The 20,837-nt window shown below is 39.1% G+C and overlaps 1 protein-coding gene across 1 annotated transcript in view; it reads right to left on the bottom strand.

The window, feature by feature from the left end:
* Positions 1–20,562, bottom strand: part of LOC140227446 (glutamate receptor ionotropic, kainate 2-like) — a 92,887-nt gene extending 72,325 nt beyond the window's left edge. Inside the window, exons 1-4 of the mRNA XM_072307851.1 lie at positions 20,557–20,562; positions 17,123–17,236; positions 8,907–9,013; positions 7,456–7,538 (exon numbers count right to left, since the gene is read on the bottom strand). Of these exons, the coding sequence (XP_072163952.1) occupies positions 7,456–7,538; positions 8,907–9,013; positions 17,123–17,236; positions 20,557–20,562 (310 nt within the window). The remainder of the gene's footprint in view (positions 1–7,455; positions 7,539–8,906; positions 9,014–17,122; positions 17,237–20,556) is intronic.
* Between the last annotated feature and the right edge of the window lie 275 nt (positions 20,563–20,837).

Raw genomic sequence — 20,837 nt, 5'->3', positions numbered from 1 at the left:
TCTGTCTACGTCTGAGCACTCGATCTATACTAGCACGTAAGGATTTTGTCATGAAATTATGGTCACCACTTATTCACCATTCTTTTTTTTTTTTTTTAGCAACTGAGTTTCGTTGAATTTTGCTTGGTCTGGATAATCTCTGTTTCCAGTAATTGATTCCACATTAAGCACTTCCAAGAATCTTGGCCATCGGGCGATACATTTTGCCCATTACCTTTTTGTAAGTCACAACCACAATGTAACGGGTATTTTCCCCACTCTCATCTTATGAACGTTGAACGTTTAATATTGCAATTATTTCAGTGGTACATGACCAAACACGTACAGCAGTTTTTGTACAGTATGCATTGAATATTCACTGAAGGTGCAGATATAAGGAAATAGAATTTCGAGTTTTGTTTTGTTTTGTTTTGTCTGTTCCTTTTTTGTGTGTGGGGAAGGGTGCTCGTCACGAGTTCGACACTCACTAGTTATACAGCCCACGAGTAATACAGCTCATGAGTTCGACATGAAGCAAACAATTTAAGGCCCATGAGACCGACACATTAAGCCCCGTGTTGTAATGTCGAACTCGTGGGCTGTTTTTACCCAGTGTCGAACTCATGGGCCACATGAATCATGGGCTGTATGACTCATGGAACATGGAGATCGATATCTTCATACCTTTTGGTTGAGGGCAGCGTCATCTGTCGACATTTCTTTCTTTCTTTCCCTCTCTGTCTCTCTATTTCTCACATCTTCCTCTCTCTCTCTCTCTCTCGGTCTTCTGGGTATACTGGTAAAAATGGTACTGGCTGGAATTTTATTGTGAGCATAAAACTGTAGAATGGTGATAGCGATGGTGAGGGTTTTGATGCAAAGAACAACTCTGTCAGTCATTATCAAAACATGTGCGCAGATGAAGTTTACGATCATTTGATATTGTTACCATTTTCTTGCGTTTACCGCTCTCATAATATGATCAAATTCTAAAGAAAGATTTAAATTGAAAATGATGTTAATCTTACGCGCACGCTATTCTAATTCCACCAGAACGATAACGACATGCCCTGATAATTTGCGGTTGGGAATGAATTCACTAAACGTCGTGATTCTTATATTTGAACAATCATCACAGGAGATCGCTCAATGAGGAAATAACGATGCACACACCTCAAGTCCAATATTGCTCTCGGCATGACAATTAAAACTTGCCGTTTCATTCAATCAGCAAACGTATCCTGTAGCGGTTACTGACCTTAAAACAAGGCAACTAATATCTTCGGAAATCACACAAACCAACCAACAACAACATCAACAACAAACCAACATGGAAATATATGACGTAAAAAATCACATCCTAATGGGGAATTTTTCGACAGGAATAACAAGCGTGTCGTCAAAATAAGAGATAACACAAGACAGGGAGTGACTGTCGTTAATGTGCAGCCCCTTAAAGCGACGTCACAGCGTTGCCAGTTTGAAGACGAGGACCTCAACCCGGGGCAAAATTTCTTCAGCTGATCCCCCTTCAATCAACAGTGTGATATTGGAGAGGCTAACGTCCCGAGCGAGTACGGTGAATGCTTTCTTCTTGGCTATCACTTTTTTTATTCTCTTATCTCTTTTTTTTTTTGCGCTGGGGACAAGATGTGATATGCGTCGCATCGATTTCATTTCTAAATAAACAAGTAAACATACATTTGTGAGGATTTTGGGAAGGACTTATCTTAAAATGGTGCGCACGCTTTGTTCTCAGTCCCATGGACGTGATTTGAGATAGAGACAGATAAATCATGGCGACAACACGCCTCTACCGCATACATCGGCATCGGACCATCGACAGCAGCATGTAGCAGTGTACAGGCGTTTGTTAGAGTGTTTGTTTATGATAGGGCATAACAAGTCAAAGTTGATATACCCTGTCTGTCTGATGGCAATATAGCAGCAGTGAATGAAGCATGACAGAAATAAATGACCCCCAATAGAAGGCAAACATTCAGGAAAGATGTGTTGCAATCGGATAATCGTTATGAAAATCTTCATTTTAGCAAAATAACTATGTATTTGTCGTTTCAATTAAAAAACATAAAAAAAGTCCAACAACTCCAAAATGGGGAATCGTCTGCTGACGTTGAAACACCGAGTGTTAAGTGTATATCGTTTCTTTCTAGTACTGAATTTGGTCTTCCCAAATTTCCATCCGCAGACTCGCCGAGTCTTCACTGTTTTTTTGTCTCCTCCTCTTCTCACAGAATATCGCCCTTTCCTTATTGATTTTCCGCACCACAATATTTGACGGAATAATGGTCCCTCGTGACTTCGCATGCTATTGACCCCAAGCTACTTCAAACACTGTTTTCTTTCTTTGTCTATTTGTTCACCAGGTATCATTTTAGTGTCTTGATACGCAGACTTGTAGCAGCGTCCTCATTAACAATAACAAAGATAACAACAACACCACAAACCATCAAGATCAGCAACAACACAATCTGTCTCCTAAAACTTTGTCTTTCATGAAAAAAGTCATTTTAACTCAACTGAAATCATTGCTTAGTTATTCAAATCAAAGTTTCTGAACGCACTTTGTTGCACTTCGCACGAAGATGTGAACTTGTGAAATTTTGTAATGATTAAAGAAAGGCGCTCAAAAGAGTGCATATACTTAATCGTAAAACGAAGAATTCATATCATACCATTTTGATATCATACCATATTTGTTATTTTCTCTTAATGAAGGAAAATATTAAGATTTTACAAGAAAGTATTTAAGATTACAAAAGACATTGGCTTTATTGCAAGAAACAACATTATCATGGCGAACATATACAGTGTTGTGTGTCATCCTGCACGTATAATGTCTTTGTTTCCCTCTCCTTCCGTATACTACGTACAATGAATGTGTGTGTGTGTGTGTGTGTGTGTGTGTCCCAGCAGTAAGTCCATGTTTTCCATGAGGACCTTTGTATTAAAAAGAAAAAAACATTCTATGTCAATGCATGCGGGGAGTCAGCGAATCAAACGCCAGGAAATCCTTAAGCGAAGATCGATCATCGGAGCCTAATACATGTATATATAAAAAGTTTGAAATCGATTCTGTTATCATTTTGCTAGGATATTTTCTTTTTATTTACTTGTATGTCCCAGTTACGTTCGTTCATTATCTTTTCTTCTTCTTCTTCATATGATACTATTTGGTATTCGTATGCACGTATCACTGAAAGCTTATGCCACTGCAGTGGAATACTGGCATAATACGTGTAAATACCACATTTTTTTTTTTTTCTGAGAAATCAACGATTTACCCTTAATGAAGACTTTGAACAATATCGACGTAAACCTATTATTCGATGCCACACATGGAACGCTGCAAGAAATAGGAGGTTTCATATTCGTCCATAAACTGTATAGACAATAGCATAGGCAATTATAATGTCAAACGACATTAATTTGAAATGTATGCTTGGGCTAATAGATATATCAGAGAGCAACCTGGCTCTTTCGATAAAAATCGATGGCAGTGTCAAAGAGCAATATCCCCATCGTGCTGCTATACTGTATCCTGTTGAATAGGGATATTTCGAAACCCATTACGTAATATCGAACTTTGATAAGGAATGATGAAGCGAAACTATAATCTATTTATATCCCCGATTGATATTCTATTGCCCAAATTGTTAAATGCCTTGCGAGGATTTAGGCAGAAGGCCGCGGCCTTGTTATTCCGATTGAGCTCGTCATCGTGATATTATTGCGGTGACGGGTGCGAAATTCATTTAGCACCCGACGCCAATTCGGCCGTAACTGGATGAAGTCATGCCAATAAACCGTATTAGCAGCCCCTGCTAATATCAACTTCGCCAAATGAAGAGTCTCAACCGTAAGCTTCCAAATATGGTTTGTAGTCTGGGAAGACAAGATCTGTGATTCTTCCTTTCTTTCTTTTTTTTTTTACATATTCATTTCATGGTATCACATTATGATGAATGAGTCATCATTGATCTCAGGCATACGAATGTAAGGAAGAAATCATTATGAGGTGGTCACCATATCCGTCTTTCCCCTTCCTCCCCGGTGCTTTTCTCCTTCAGGTCGTATATAAACATGACAGAATAAATATCTCTCAGCGGGGTTCCTTGTCTCATGAAGAGAGAGAGGTACAGACAGACAGACAGACTGACAGACAGAGAAAAGGACAGACAGGGAGACAGAGGAGAGAGAATGAGATGGAGGGGAGGGGAACCCCCCCCCCCCCGAAAAAAAAAATGAAAAAATGCGAGAGACATTTTGAGGAGGGTAAGGATATGCCGTGGTTACCCGATCACACCGGTCTGCTTGCTTGTGTTCGAAGCACACGAGCGGACCTACACGATTGAAATGAGAATTATTTCACCAGAATGTTGTCAACCATGCTTGAAATACGTGATATTTCAATCACCGTCTGGTTTCGATATAAAAAAACAACGTCTTTTTTTTTTCCAAAAGGATTGTAACCATAGCCATGCACGATAGGAAGTATTCATCCCAGGATATCTTCCACGTCATGAAAATATGCAAATTGTCACAATACATACTACGCACATCCAGAAAACTCCAAACACAAGCAAGCGTAAGAGCCACAGGTACGCTTCAACAACAAGTGAAGACAGATGCTCAGAACGTTTGACAATAAAATCCATTTTCTATTTCGCTGTTGTGCAGTGCCATTTGTGAGATAGTGTGTACATAATATGGTTTGTGATTGGCTGAATCGGTGTCACGTGCTACTCAAGGTTTTTGTTTACTCGTACCATGGAGATAGCTCCATGCTATTACCAGAGCACACGATCGTGCCATATATCCACGGACTCAAGCACGGGAAATTGCACTTCATTTACTATAACAAATGGTGCATGTCCTGTCATGCAACATCGTAGACTATACACACTCCAAACGCATGATTAGCCCTCGTGCTAGCCTTTTGTCGAGGCCCTCTCGCTGTAACGGGCGAGCGAAGCGAGCCCAGCCGAGCGCGACCTCGCGCAACCCCACTCGGCTATAGGCTCTCTTCACCATACAATGAGAGGACCTTGACAAAAGGCTACCCTCGCGCTGGAGGGGCTATCATTCAGTTGGGTGGGTGGGGGATGTATTCTAGTCTAGTGCATTCGAGATCATACCCTCTTCAGAGAACATTATGTGTGCCGTTTATACATGAAGGCCAAGATTGAGCCCAGAAAGCTCAAAAGCAACGTGTTAAAAGAGTATCTTTTTTGTTTTTTCGCGCAAGCATGTTATAAGTCAAAATCACACTAGCAAATGACACGACAGTCATGATCTTCAGTCAGACCTTCACAAAATTCATCATGAAAATGGTTACAGCTGCAAATGCGTTGCAAAAACGATTTCCATAATACATAATTTCGTATGAAGGAGAGTTTCTAGGGCAGTGACATCATTATTTATATCGAGATTTTGACTTAAATCAGTGCTCCGCGAAACGACATGAAATTCCGCAACTCCCTCTTCCGATTTTACGTCCACATCTAATGAATCTTTCACTGTTCTGCGTGTTTGACTTTCACCCTTTAACACTATCTGTGCCAGTGAATCAAATATGCGCAACTTTCACACACATACCTATGAACAGGAAACCAAAGTGGCATGCGGGGAGTTAAAGACAGGACACTGTAACATAGTGTGGAGATCTCCTTTAAGGAGGAATGTTGTACATGCAGAGGGCTAATACTACTAATGACGAACGAGGACGTTTGACTTCAAGAAAAAAAGATTGCGATGTCGGGCGCCCCAGACACATCAAGCCAATAGATTAAAAAGGATGAAATAATAAGGCAATTACATGGTTTACATTTATATAGCTGTGCAGATGACACGAAAATACCTAGAATCTATTAGGAGAAATTTTCCCCTGAAACTTCAGTCTTTACACCGCTGCGATCCTGATGAACGCTGGCTCCACGAACATGAAAAGAAATATTTATCCAATGGAGAAGAAAAAAAAAACCGACTACAGGGGATGTCCCTCTAACGTGATGAAATGCACCGAGACTTGGTTGTCTTTTTTTAATTTTTTTATTTTTATGATCCACATGTTCAAAACACAGGCCTAAAGAATTATGTTAGTCATCTTCATGGCGATGAAAAACAGTCATTGTTACGAATGACCCCCCCCCCCACAAAATGAAATGGTTTAGATGACACCATAACATGCACACACACGTATACACACACACACATACAAATACACGCACAGAAACACACGCACTCAAACAAACAAAAGCACACAAACATGATGTCTATAAAGAACACATCTTACATCACCGATCAAAAGTCAATTTGAGAAGTGCGGTGAAAGATGACATTATAAAATATTGTGACACGGACAATATTTAAGTCTATCTGCCTGTTCCATCATTTCTACTACTCAACGTCAATTATTTTCCCCTTTTGTTATCGATAACTGGATGAAGATGTCATGCAAAAACTTTAGCAAAAGAAATATATATTTTCGATTGATTTTTTATTCTAAATGTGATTCTGTGTCTTACGTCATAGCCACGACTGACTTTGGCAATCTTTTTATTCAGTACGAATGGGAAGTCTCATTTATAGGTTTTGCTCATGCGCAATAGTTCGACGTTGGTAACCAACCTTGCCTAGACAGTGCAGTGAGTGTGAACGAGAGAACTTAAGCCTGCCCGGAGACTATGCAAACACGTAATATTTTATTTGGACAGAAGAATCCCGAGAAACACAGCCGATTGAGACAAGGATGACCCCCCCCCCTCCCAGTGTCTGCAAGGTGTTCCTGATCTGGAGAGTGACGTCATCAATCAGACACATCACCTTTCTGCTCCGGTTCATGTATTACGAAGTAATATCATGAGAGACGTCCTCTTATGTAAAAGCGCGAAGGAATCTTTTTTTTTTTCTTTTTTTCTTACGAATGTTATATCTTCCTTCTTTAATGAGTTAACAAAAGTATGCTGTAAAGATTTCAAAAACAGATCTTCCTCAAAGAAAGATAGAGAAATAGGTGCCATGCTTCAATTCCATGGCGTATATTGAAGGGAATACAATAAAATGAAATAAAATAGCAGCATATTTACAATTTACATATTGTCAAGTACAAACGGGCGATGGACCACAGCCTTTGGACTGAAAAGAATGGCAAAGGTATGCAATTTAGTTTTATGGCAATGTGATTCATCTATTTTCCCCTATCTGTTGCTTGTAGTTTTCTTTCCTTGGCATTTTTGGCAAGTAATGCTGTTTGGTATTTAGTTTTTTGTTCGAATCCTCTCAATTTCATCCTAAAAGGCATATTCCCATTAAAAGGAGACATCTTCCTATGGCAGTAAGACCAAAACAGAGTTTTGATTTTAGAATAAAAATAAGTGTTATAGACCTTATCATATTTCTTGAATGGTGTGTAGCGACGTATACCTCTCAAATATACCTCAAAGCTCAACTTACTTGGTTCTTCCCTGGCACCCTTTAAGTCTTTCAATCTTGCAATAAGGAAGCGGAACTTTTTACGGATCTCTGCGAAACCAAGTCTGTCAATGCGCTTTATCCATAGAAAGCTGGAAAAGATGCGCTCTTTTCAAGGCTTAGAGATATACGTAGGGTCTGATAGTCCAGAGGTATTTCAGTCGCGGATGTCTCCTTGGCCCCACCCACACCCTAGAGCATGTTTTGGCAGAGATGTTTTCGTGAAACGAACCAGCGTGAAGCTATCACCTCGTTTTTCAAGTCTGGTGACGAAGGAGGAGTCACGCTCCTTCTCCGCTTCAAACTAAACTGATTGGCTTTCATGCGCGTACTGTTTTCTGAGACAATACTCGCCCGGTGAGAGAGCTCATTCCACGGCGATCGGATGGAGTCTTAACCGACTGGCTGCCGCTCGCCCATCCATCATCGGGACCCTCATTTCGTCAGGTCGTCCCTGAAGTACCTTTGACAAACCAACCGAAGTGTACTCTCTTTGCCTACAGCTTCGGAACGGATGAATCGACACACAAACATAATACACCCGCAGGAGAGAACCGTTAGCATGCATGCGTACATGTCAAAGTTAAGCCCTTGAATATACCTGCAAAATAATCATCTCAAAAGTGGTTCACTCATCTGTGAAGTTGAAAATTGTCATGACTGTTTCGGCTTTCAGAAGGGGCGATTTCTTTTTACATTTTTGTAGGGTCTCTGTTGCCTCCTTAATGTGTCCCTGTAAATATTTGATTGTTTTCTTTGCAGAGTATAATATAAATTTATCCATATAGATTTGTACAAAGATATACAACGTACGTATTATGATATGCTGCTTATTTCGTTTCACTTTGATACACTGCACGTTAGAAGGCAAATCTGCGCAACTGCTGCAAAGAAAAGAAAGAAAAAGTACAGTGCTGCACAGGGCCGCAGTAGATAAGAATCTCAATCATTCCACTGCTATCTTGCTTAGATATGAAGTATGATGAAGTATAAGTTGGCCGACTCCTAACTGTGGTCCATAGCAAATCTTAATAGGAAGAACAAAGTCTATCCCAAAATATGTCAAAATAGTAATAAAAAGCCCAAACCCCCGAGATGTCCATGAAGCGAATTGCAGTGTATAGTATTAAGGTATATAACCATTTGATAAGCATTGCGAGGAACACAACAACTACAACAACAGCAGCAGCAACAAACTTTTGAACTAATCTTTCGCAAAAAGAGTATATTGGCATTTTGTGGAATAATCGACCTATATGGGATTCCACCTAGTACAAGTGATCGTCTTCTATGAGCAAGGTACAAGGACCGGCTAAATGCAAACTACTCGAGAATTTTTCACTTTGAAAACTGGTTTTTGGTTATGATCATCGATCCTTCGTTCTCAAAAATCAAAATTCCGTCATCTGTTTTCTGCTTTATTTGGGGCAAACCTGATGGGCGGCGGTAGCGGCGGAGGGTCAGCCATGCCGTTGACCTCCTTGGATCGAGTTTTCACCATGCCGGTCAAGAGCTTTATAGGGGCAACGGGCCAGATCGACTGGGCACACGGCGTGGAGACCTAAAGTCTGACCCATTTAAATTCCTTTCTCTTGTTGCCTATATGTCATGACACTTTCCAGGCTTTAGATAAGAGCTCAATTATCCTGTATTGATTTTTTTTTTTCGTGCTGATGTGTACTCAACTATTCATCACGTGCTTTGGTCTGCTTAGGAAATACAAATAAATCCATCCTCACAGAGATAAAGTTCACTAGCAGAATCAATCTGATTTGATTTCTGGTTTCTGTTATTGACTTTTCGTTCAACACGTGTTGAAGTGTATCGTCGGATGAGGACCTGTATTTTTTTTTTCTAGACCACAAATACACCACGCATGGAACATTACATCACAAAATGTTTTTTTTTTTTTTTAACTTCCTCCTGACTCCACAAAAGGGCAACATTAAATCGTGCTCTCTTTGGCGCTCTGCAGCGATATCTTTCGATGTGATCTATACAACGTAGAGCGATATATCGCTGGCTACTGCATGCATCTTGTTGCAACCACCGTGCAATAATGCGTGTTTAAATACCTGCTCTACACCATCTATACTAAGTAGCACATCTATGGTCTACACACACATTTCTGTGCTACACACCTACTGTATAGGGGCTTGTGCGCGGCTGATGCTTGATATTATCGATACTCTTAGTCCCGACAATATTGAGAAGCAATACGGTAAGCAGTGGACTTATTATTATATGGACGTATTATTTAAAAGCTCAAATAGACGAAAGTCAAACGCCATTGATTGTTTCTTGGAAGAAATTATAGCCGTGTTAGTGATATTTACTTCATAATATGTGTTTCAAAAACAAAAACTCATGGAGAAAAACTGACTTTTTAGCAGGCGATCACCTTTAATGCAAAGTATGAGACCTAGATAATGTTATTGCTGTTGCAAAACAATCCAAATAGCTGAGCACATCAAGACTGGCTCTCTGGTTGTTGTTTGATTAGTGGTATTACTCATAAAACAGAATAGAGCAAAATGCGATCTTTTTAAAATAGCAAAGGTAGGGAAGGTAAGAGCCAAATCGTTATATTGAGGCGGTCTGATTTCCCCCCATCTCAATATTTTTGCTCTAACACAATAGAGGAAATAAGGTGCTTTGATATTTTGGCATCACTGCTGTTGAGTTGGCGTCCTTTCCCCACTGAGAGCCGCTCCAAATGCCCCACTCAAAAAGTGAGAATTACTGTTTCCCTGATGACATGAAACTAGGATTCTGTCAAAGAATATCTCTTAAGATCATCAAACTACGATCATGGACCCCTCAGGTAGTGACGTCACAATCTATTTGAGGCTGTTTAGACAGTAAATGGAGCAATCTGTCGAACTGTAGAGTTACTGTAGAAGAAAAAGAAACTCTGTTACATTTCAAAGGATTAAGCACCGAGTTTACCGACTGCACTTTCACTTTCACTTGTAATGTGGTACAGTTTCAACTTTGCTGTCATTATGCATAGTCACGGTACGTTCTTGGCATAAGTACCCACCTTAATAACTGCAACCTGTATGGGTTTGTCATGTTTTGCTCTCATTTGCTGTGAATTATAGGATGCCAAATTGACACAATTCTTATGGATGAAGAGGAAGTAATTCTGTTAGCATCTTCCGTGGCAGAGATATAAATGCACTTTAGCTACTTTGCACTGCATGAAGTGCAACCGCGAGCAGTAAGAAAAAATCCGAGGCACGTTTCGAAAAGGGGGTTTACGATGTTGCGTAATAACTGCATTTACAACAACTTAAACACTCACAACTGAGTTCTAACAGCCAGTCCTCTGCCAGTTGCCATAGCAACTAAAACTAGTGCAGATTGAAGCAAACCCCTGTATAAAGAAACGGGCCCCTGATCTTAACACCGCGTTGTAGGACCCTGGCGATAGATATGTCCCACGAGATCTGCGCATGCTCCGAAGAGTTACCCCTCGATATTCCCTACATGTACGCATAATAGTCATTTTATAGTCACAAGAAAGAGTAATATCTTGAGCACAAATCCAGTTACCGAAACTGGAGCAAAAGCACAGATTGCTAACGCAAATCACAGCAAGCTTTAGAGTGTGAATGTTTTGCCAAGTCTTGTGGAAAGATAACCTGTCACGAAGCAATGTATTTAACACATAAATGAGTTTTTTTCCTTCTTTTAACAGTGGACAAATTTATACAGTTACAGTTTGAGGCATACACGGTATCACCATGCCAAAATAGATATTAGAGGTTAAGTACACATAACTTCTCCAACAGACATGACAGAAAGAAATATTCAAACGGTTTACCTGCAGACCTCAAGGCTGTGTCATCTATAGGCAGACAAAGTTGAACGTTGGTACAACTTGACCTTATATTTTAGTTGTGAGACATGTTTGCTTGTCTGTGCATGTTTTAATCAGGGGGGCATTTCATGAAGCATTTTGTCCGACAAAGTTGTCGGACAAATTTGCTCTCAGCCAATTAGATGCAAGGAATTCAGTAGCTTGTAACAATTTGTCAGAAAAATATCCGACCAAAACGCTTCATGAAATGCCCCCCAGATAGTGCTGAATAATACAAGAGTGAGGGTACTATAAGATATGTGTACCATTTCATAACTGAGTTACCAACACGACTGCCTGTCACCAGAATGCCAGCTGTCCTATAATAGTATACATCAAGGGAACAAACACACGCATGAATAACACCTGATGAGGTGCAAAGAAGCGGCATCATATAATTTCAAAAGATGGAAATACAAATGGGGTCATGATCGCACCGCTTATTTGTTTGTTAATTTGTGTTTGAATAAAAAAACAACAACAAAAATCACTGCTTTACGGTGGAATCTGCAGCTAATTATTCACCAAACGACTAGACGGGAGTATGCATAACAATTCTTGAGAAAATCCAACAAACTGAACTAAGTATAGGTGTACCAGTATAGAGTAACATAGACAAGAGTGAATTGTAGAGCAGATTTCGTACAATTTGTCTCTACAGTGACATCAATTATTGACATCGAATTAAAAAAAAAAGATGAGGAATTCCATCGATGCGGAGTAAAAATCTTTTCTTCTCGTATTGATATCGCAAACTTATCTGCCACTGTGTGACTGTGTTAGGTTGCGGACCAGTTTTCTCTTGCCTAAATCTTTTTGAAGCGAAAAATGAAACTCAGGTTTAATCTTTTGTTTTCTTGCCCGGGAGCGTATTTATCGATTTTAGCAAGGTGAACTTTTAGCAACGCCGTCACATTGCCTCAAGGTTCGGCGCTTCCTTTTCTGAGTTTTTATGTTCTTTCTTGACTTTGGAGGGGAAAAAAAAAGGTGTCAGTTTTCTCATGGCAACAAGGTAAAGGGAAGAGGAAAAGGGGAGGAGGAGGAGGAAGAGGAGGAGGAGGAAGAGGAGCAGGAGGAGGAGGAGGAGGATGAAGAAGATGAAGAGGAGGAGAAGGAGGAAGAGCAGGAGATAGAGAAAACAGGCGAAACAGCAGGTATTACACGAGTGCTTACAGATCTGATTTGGGTGAAAATAAAAAGCATAGCGATGATTGCCGCTTTGTACAGGTGGAGACAGATCATCCTTGGGACCTTACATTTCAAGTTCAAGTTCAAGTTGATGAACTCTCCATACATTATTTTGTGTGGAGAGGTCCAGACTATATACCTCAGGCTCCCCTTGACAGGTCATTACTTTTATCATGCATTGCACAGCTCGTCAACCAACTAAATAGGTATCCCATGATTTCAGCACCCTGAATCCCTTGCTTCTTTTTAAACTGTCTTGCTCTTTTTGTCTTTCTCTCAAAAGTTTGCTGATTTGTCGACTCGTGTCTTGTCGAATAGCGTCTGGAATATTATCTACGTATGCAATGTCTTTATTTCAGCTTGCTGTCTTTCATTGTGTGAAACTAAATATTGATGGCGTTTGCAGCGATTGTCTCTTCAGAGGAATTATGATTATATTTTGATTCAGGCATTACGTCATGCCTTGCGATGTACTGAAATCGACCATCAATACGCGTTACAGCTGTGAAACTGATATTCTTGAGGCTGACGCTTCCCGTAAACAAATACATTCTATTGATTTTAAACATCTGTAACAACAACAATAATGAGACAACTGCTTGGAACTGATTGGCAGGGAAATCGACCGTGAGGTTGATGGCAATCGTAAATTTCTAAGAAGCTACACGCGAAATTTCAACGATCCAATTATCTACAACACAACTCAGGGATAGGGTTTTTCCCCAAATGTTATAGAGGACGTTTCGGGAATAATATTAGATATTTAATCGCCACATGTGTTGTCTTGCACACACTTTTAGACAGACAGAAAAAGAAGCAGAGAAAAATAGAATCTACATTGAACCAGGATGACTACTGACATTGACAGCATAATGTTTCAGTGACGGAGCAACAGTTCCATAATGTGTTCTATTCTTTATAGAAAGATCAATGTTGTCCTCATTGCAAACCTAAATATCAGAGATACCAGGATACCTGAAAAATTCTCTCTATTTCTTTAAAAAAAAAGAAGTGAACAAACCAGAAAAATATAAAAACCTATCTAAACAGAAACAAGTTTCAAAGCTTCCTATAAAAACCATAAGCAACCTGTGATTGATAATAGTTCGTCATCCGGTGGATTTCGCCCAAACCTACCTTCAGATTAAAGTTCACTGAAATAAAGAACAAAAAACAGAACAAAAACAAAAACGAAAAAGATAAAAAGCAAATGTCCAGGGATAGGGAAAGGCGGGAACGGTGTATGAGCTGACCAACACATTCTAGTGAAGTCAGGACGTAATATCTGTTCAGAAGCATCTGTGGTGAAAATGAGACCATAAATCTTGACATTTTACGGACCAAAGTGAAAGAGGAAAGAAGTCTGAATGGAGTGGCGAAGCCGAGAGCGGTGTAAAGTGAGACAGAGCAAACATACAGCCCATAGGCAGGGAGGATAGAAAAGAGAAGAGGACATGATAAGAGAAGGGAATGAACCATTAGAGAGACTTTGTGAGACATTGAGACACGGGGCTGGTGGCCACTCGCTCATATTTCCTTCCAATAATGTCTAGACATCTATGATCCTTATTTAATGCCCCACCCTTTTCCAAAAGGAGGGAAACTACAAAAGGAAATGAGTTGTTCACATACCAGGACAGTACGGTCTTGCGACTAGTTCTTTTATCTCCAAGTTATCACTCGACATAACAAGGAAAAATACATGGAGATGTAATTCAGGAAGCAAAACTATCAGAGAGTTGACTTTTAACATGAGTTTTCAATGCATAATATCATTTCAACCTGCCTCACTACCGGTGGGTCGCAATTAGATTTTCACGTATCATTACATTACGATATTTAATACATTGAGATTTGTGCAATAGCGACTTGGCAACATCATTTACCGTCTCTCCTATATTTCAATTTCCTTTACCTAGTATGCTATGATATATCCGCTAGTATGCTATGATATATCCGGTAGGAAGATGATTGATTAGATGTGTGTGTGTGTGTGTGTGTGTGTGTTCCTGAAAGTGTAAAACTAAGTAAACAAACAATGCTTCATCCATACAAAGATGACTGAAAGAATATTTGCTTCACCGCACGGCTATTAATCTGTAACGTTAGACGTAGGAAATTATTACCATAGCACTGCGTGACTTTGTTTCTTCGGGAATCTGGGGATCCGGGAATCTAGGGATGGGTTTGGGGTAATGGCGCGGGGTAGGGATTTTGAGTACGACCAGAGAGACCGTGTAGGAACTTTATAGAAAGGAGGATAGAGAAATAAGTTATCGACGTAGATCTGACTTTAGAGATAAAGGGAATGGTATGTCAGGGTCGGATTGCGATGACTGCGAGTTATAAAACTACAAGGATTCCACGGAGAAGAATCAGTGAGTACCATGAAGAAGATTTAAGAGGTAATATAGACGTCCCGCTGAAAGACTGAAAGACTGAAAGGCTGAAAGAGGTCTGAATGTAAGATCCGGAATATAAGCCATTTCTTCCAAAACAAACAAACAAAAAAAAAAAAAAAAAAATTGATGACAAATATATTATATTCATGAAAGTTAAAGTGAGTAATATATATATATATATATATATATATATATATATATATATATATATATATATATATGTATATATATATATATATATATATATATATATATATATATATATATAGAGAGAGAGAGAGAGAGAGAGAGAGAGGTGCCCACATAAAATAGAGAGAGCTCGGTAGATAATATAAGTACATACCGGCATACGCATGAACAGGGACAAAGAGAAAGAAAATAAAATAAAAAGAAGGGAGGAAAATGTATGTTTGATCTTTCTTAGGAGAGAGGCTTCTGGGGTTTGAAGCAGTTTTACGGAGGACAATGACATCAGATAAATGAGTTCGGTAGACAATTACCAGAGGGAGAATACATATTTCCCTTATTGGACCATTACAAACTGTGCATTCATTGTCACGTCACGCTAATCTTAAGATCTGTCACGACTTGAAGGAAAACATTAAGCTTTCAAAAATAACAGCTGTAATCGGAAATGAAAACAGAGTGTGGAGGCTTATTAGAGCGTCGATTTGTGAGTGAATCTTATCAGTCCAGGTTAGGGAACTCTCATACGCTCGTGCGGTTCGCTACCATAAATCAGATTCCCGCCGTCATTATCGACGGGATTTTTTTATTATCACAATACAGTTAAATTTGTTCAGAAAAAAAAAACACAAAGTAGAATTAAAGGGCCATTTACGTCAGTCAAATTTCATGTCGAGGCAGTAATAAAACGCTGGATACTTTCCATCCTTATTTCTCTCTAAGATGCCTACCATTTGTCATTCAAAGGAACATAAATTATGCGCGTTTTCCATCAAATCACATCAGTCTTGATAGAATTGAAAACTATGTTTTGAAGGATTTCAGGCAAAGCACATGGCTTGAACCTGATGATAAATACTACGCAGTAATTCTTGAAATTGTTTAAAAAAAGAGAAGTATGTTAAAAACTTTTTAAAAATAAGGAGCTCGAATTATCTATGAAAACAAATATTCGTTTTTAGAAGACGCAGCTGTCAAGCAATCCAACATGTCTGCCCTATCCTTGAAAACAAGAGCTACATCACAAGCATGTCACTGAGCTAGATAAAAATAGAATAGCAACACACAAAAACAAAAACATGTTTTGAGATAGGGGGTGAATATGGAACTAGATGAAAGGTGATAGATTTGAAAGATAATGTAATGAGATGTGGTCCAGAAATCATTTCACCAAGTAAACGAACTAATATCATTTTTAGTAAGAACGCTTGAGTACAAGCAAATATTGCTATAATTGCCATAATTGATATAATTGCGAAAATTGCTATAATTGCGAATGTTGCTATGATTGCGAATATTATTGGCAAGATGGATTCTGAGACAAGAATTTTAAGTAACATCATTATCAGTACAACAAGGACACTATAACATGGAGGTTATGTGACCTATAGCAAGATGCTGTCATATTTCATCAAGGCTATCATTTTCTGATCTAGTGGTTTCTTGCTCAGGTGAATTTACTTCCTGTGTAGAGACATGATAAAGGCCTTGGAATATATATGGAATAAATGCAATAAATATGGAATTAAAATAGAAATAAATTAGAAATGAAAAATGGATCACGAAAAAAAAAATGAAATCCGGGAAAATCCCTGTTGGCACTCACGGAAGCCTCAAGTGCAGTGTCTGCTCGTGAGTATGGTGCATGGGAATTTGGAGGGGGGGGGGGGGGTGTCAGGGGTGGAAACATTGGGGCTTTGTACAGTTACGGGTCTCGGGCAAAGCTATGACATTACGTAAATCGCACCCACTGGCACACAAGCACAAATTGACGAACCAAGGTTTGATATTTGGCACATATAGTTCTACAACTGATGCACTGCCTCAAGCTGCCTTTGAGAGCTAACAACATGAATTTAGCCTGGAATTTCAGTTACTGAGTTCATAATCACTGGCCATGAATAATCTCACGCCGTCTGAATTTCTCGTCCCCCTCCCCCTTCCCCTTTCACCATCAGGTTGAGAATTTGTTTGGTTTGTGCGTTCATCCATCGCTCGGCCCACTCACTGCGGACTCGCTTACGACGTAATTATCATCAAGAGCCAGAATGTCAGAGCGACGTTCCCGCCGCTCTCGCCGGCGGAAGTAGTGGCGTCGCGATGTCTTCTGCGTTCTCGTTCGCTGAAAAGGGCATATGTGACAATTGCATCACATGTATCTATATTAGGCACGGATACAATGCAAACATCAATGGCCGAGATATAACATATGATGCTTGACTAATGAAATCACAGATAGCGGTAGGCACGTAGGTTGTCAGTTTAAATTTACACACACACACGCACACACACACACACACACATACACACACACACACATATTCACAGGTCATAGTCTTTGATTGTACAAAATGATATCATTCGGCAATTCGGTGTATGATACAAAATTCAGGGATTGCGTGAACTTCCGATAAAGATAGCATCAATACTGCCTCTATTAAAGATCTAGTCATTGAGCACCACGATTATAGATTAAGAGTTAGGATTTTCCCGAAGAGAAGAAATAACCTCTATTTATTTCTTCCACCACTTTCAAGTCAGCATGAGTTAAAGGGAGTGATGAGCAGTATAGTGCTATGAATGGCCATTACTTTTCAATGATTTGAAGTTTTTGGAATTACCCCTCAGTAAGTGATCTGAGGGGATAGTCCAAGTCTTTCATTGCAAAGCCCTATGTGAACACATTATATACAGTCTATGGCAATTTTAACATCCAAACTTACTCTTAGAAGGAGTGCTCTAACAAATTGTCAGAAAGCCGTATGATTCATTTCTTTCAATTGTACCTTTACTTTCAGAGACGTTTGTATAATAAATAATATGTAATTATTATTAAACACATTCCCTTTGCCAATTAACGCCGCCGTGTAAATCAAAGGCATTTTATGATGTTATTGGTCTCCCTTATTTCTTTGTTTTTTCAATAACAACCTAATCATTATGCATATTTTCCTGTTATATGGCAACACGTTGTGAAGAACACAATGTTCAGATTTGGATTGTTGTCACATTTACAATATCAGGTATATCAAAAGGTATACATACATTGTTTTTTACTTTCTTTATACGTCTTCGGAGAAAATGTACAAAAAAAAAAGAAATTGGGTGAAGTCACTTAATCCATCAATCAATATTATCATGTATAGCTCAGATGCCTTGAACGATGACAGATATCTTAAATCTCTTGAAGTTCTCTCATCATTCTTTAAAAAAAAAGGAAGACGGTGCAAGTAGATGAACAAATATGAACATGGGTCGTACAAGTAGCTATTCGATCGAGCGTGAAGGCACCGTATACAGCAGCCAAGTATCTGCCTGGGTATAGTGAGGAGAAAAAAAATACCATCTTTGGGCATGGATTTCATGTTTGTCAAGCCATTTCTGTAACATGGAGGCCAAAAAGAAAATAAAACGTCAAGATTTTTGAATGCTGAGAAGAGAGCTTCTTTGATAACGAGGAAATTGCATCTTCACATGAAATACCGTGACAATTGCATTATGATATTATGAAACGATTTCCGTCCATTATCAAGTTTCTAACTTTGGTGGCGAGAACTACCAAGACCTATAGAAATCCAAAAAAAAATTCTGAGTGCTAAAAACGTTTAAATTCATAAATTGATTATGAAGGAAAATGTCATCACATTGTGATTATGTACTGAGTGCTATAGCTGATAGATGTATAGTCGAACAATCCAAAAGAAATGCAGCTTCATCTCCTCTCCCAGCCACCGATACACACACACACACACACACACACACACACACACACACATACACACACACACTTTTTATGTTTATTCAGATTTCATTCAAATCTTAATATTATCACCATGCAGCGAAATTTACAGTCATGTGTTCAGAGTTATGGAAACAGAGTCCAGAGATACAAATCACACAGTACAAGGAAAAAACTACGTTATGCTGGGTGTAGAAAAAAAAAACAACAGCATTCAAACACACGCACACACACACACACACACACACATACACACACACACGTTCTATTAACAACAAAGTATAGCTGCCAACGGTTAAAGTGAAACTCTACTTGATGTTCATGGCTTGTTCAAGAATTTTAAAGCTGACTTTGTTTAATGTACTGAGCAAACTCAAGCTGACCCAGTGATAGATGTTTCATCACATTGGGTCATAATATAGAATTAAATCATAAGTTATGGAATTAAACGCTTTGGTTTCACAATAAAGTCATCGTACCATAACTATCCTAATACAAGTAAAACGTTTACCCTTTAGGACCAAATCATTGTTGTGCTGCAAATATCAAACTTCATAAATTTCTTGAGGTTGAGGGAGGGCTTGTAATTGTTACATAATCGGCCAAAAATATGCGTCAATGTTTTTGTGTACACACCAATGAGAGGGTCTGGAAGCTGTGAGGTGATGACGTCATCCCCTAATCACTAAAGTACTTGATGTGGTTACAAGCACTCTCGATGTTCTGGGGAAAACATATGAAAAGGTAAAAGCCTTGTAGCTATCTTATTTCCCGGTGTCTTCATATCTACCTCTGATGAAACTTCTTGTACTGCTGAGTCAATTTAATTTTACATGTCTCATAATTGGAATCCTGTTTTGTGATTGGTTCATACCAAGCGTCATGTGACTAAACATAAAATTTCCATGATGTTGATGATGTTGATAAATAGTATAATGCACTATATCGTGAATGTCCTCATACATATGCGACAAATCAATGTTCTGTTATTATTTTTTATAGGGTGTGTGTGAAGTGCTATCAGTATATCCGCCTCTTAGACTGCTGTGTAAAATCGCGTTGACCATGCCGCACTGGAATATAATCACTTTCTTTTTTTAAGTTGTACGGATATATATATATATATATATATATATATATATATATATACAACGAATATATTATGCAATTTTTCGAGCCACTATATAGTGAAATCACGCATGGATTCCTCAATGATAGAATTTGTCGTACTTAATAGTGCTATATCTGCCACCTCTGAATCCTTAATTTCAACTATATTAGTAGGACCTACATCATAGAGAGTCTCCGTGCATTTTCTATCGCAACCTACGTATCTATTACGTCACCTTGAACATGAAGTGGTCTTGCACTTTCCTTACATATACACGCTCTGCATTCAGCTGAATAGTTTGGATGGATGGTGGTGGGCGTACCATTACCAAAAACCGCAGTCTCATTGGCCCCTGCCAGCTTAAAACACATTCCCGTGAAATCAGTCCCGTAATTTTCACTGACGCACATGTCCCAGAATATCGCAGCTCGAAAGAGGGGGAGGGGAAGGGGGGGGGGGGTGTACTTCGTATATGAAAGAAATAGACCGTAAAAACCACGCATAAATTCCAGGCAAACCTGAGTTTACTAATAGGGATGAGTGGTCACAGATGTTGATTATCATTATTGTGATACGTACAGGGTTTGCTTACCTCCATGGTTCTGATTAAATGGCGGTCACCTGTCGAGGTTGATGGTGAGCAAAGTGATGACGAATTCGGCAGAATTACCCAGTAAGCACGTAGGAGATGATCGCCTTCGACTGACGATACTAATTATAACATTCCACACATTATTCAACTCTATCACTAAAAATAGGATGGGTGTAATTGCCATGACCAGAGAATAGGCTATGGCTACAAATCAATGGAAACGATGGAAACGCTGCTTGATACGATTACAAAGAATTTTGACTTTTTGCATAGGTTGACTT

Source organism: Diadema setosum, chromosome 4, assembly GCF_964275005.1.
Source record: "Diadema setosum chromosome 4, eeDiaSeto1, whole genome shotgun sequence".
NCBI classification, from domain to species: Eukaryota; Metazoa; Echinodermata; class Echinoidea; order Diadematoida; family Diadematidae; genus Diadema; species Diadema setosum.
This window is presented reverse-complemented; position numbering and strand designations above follow the sequence as displayed.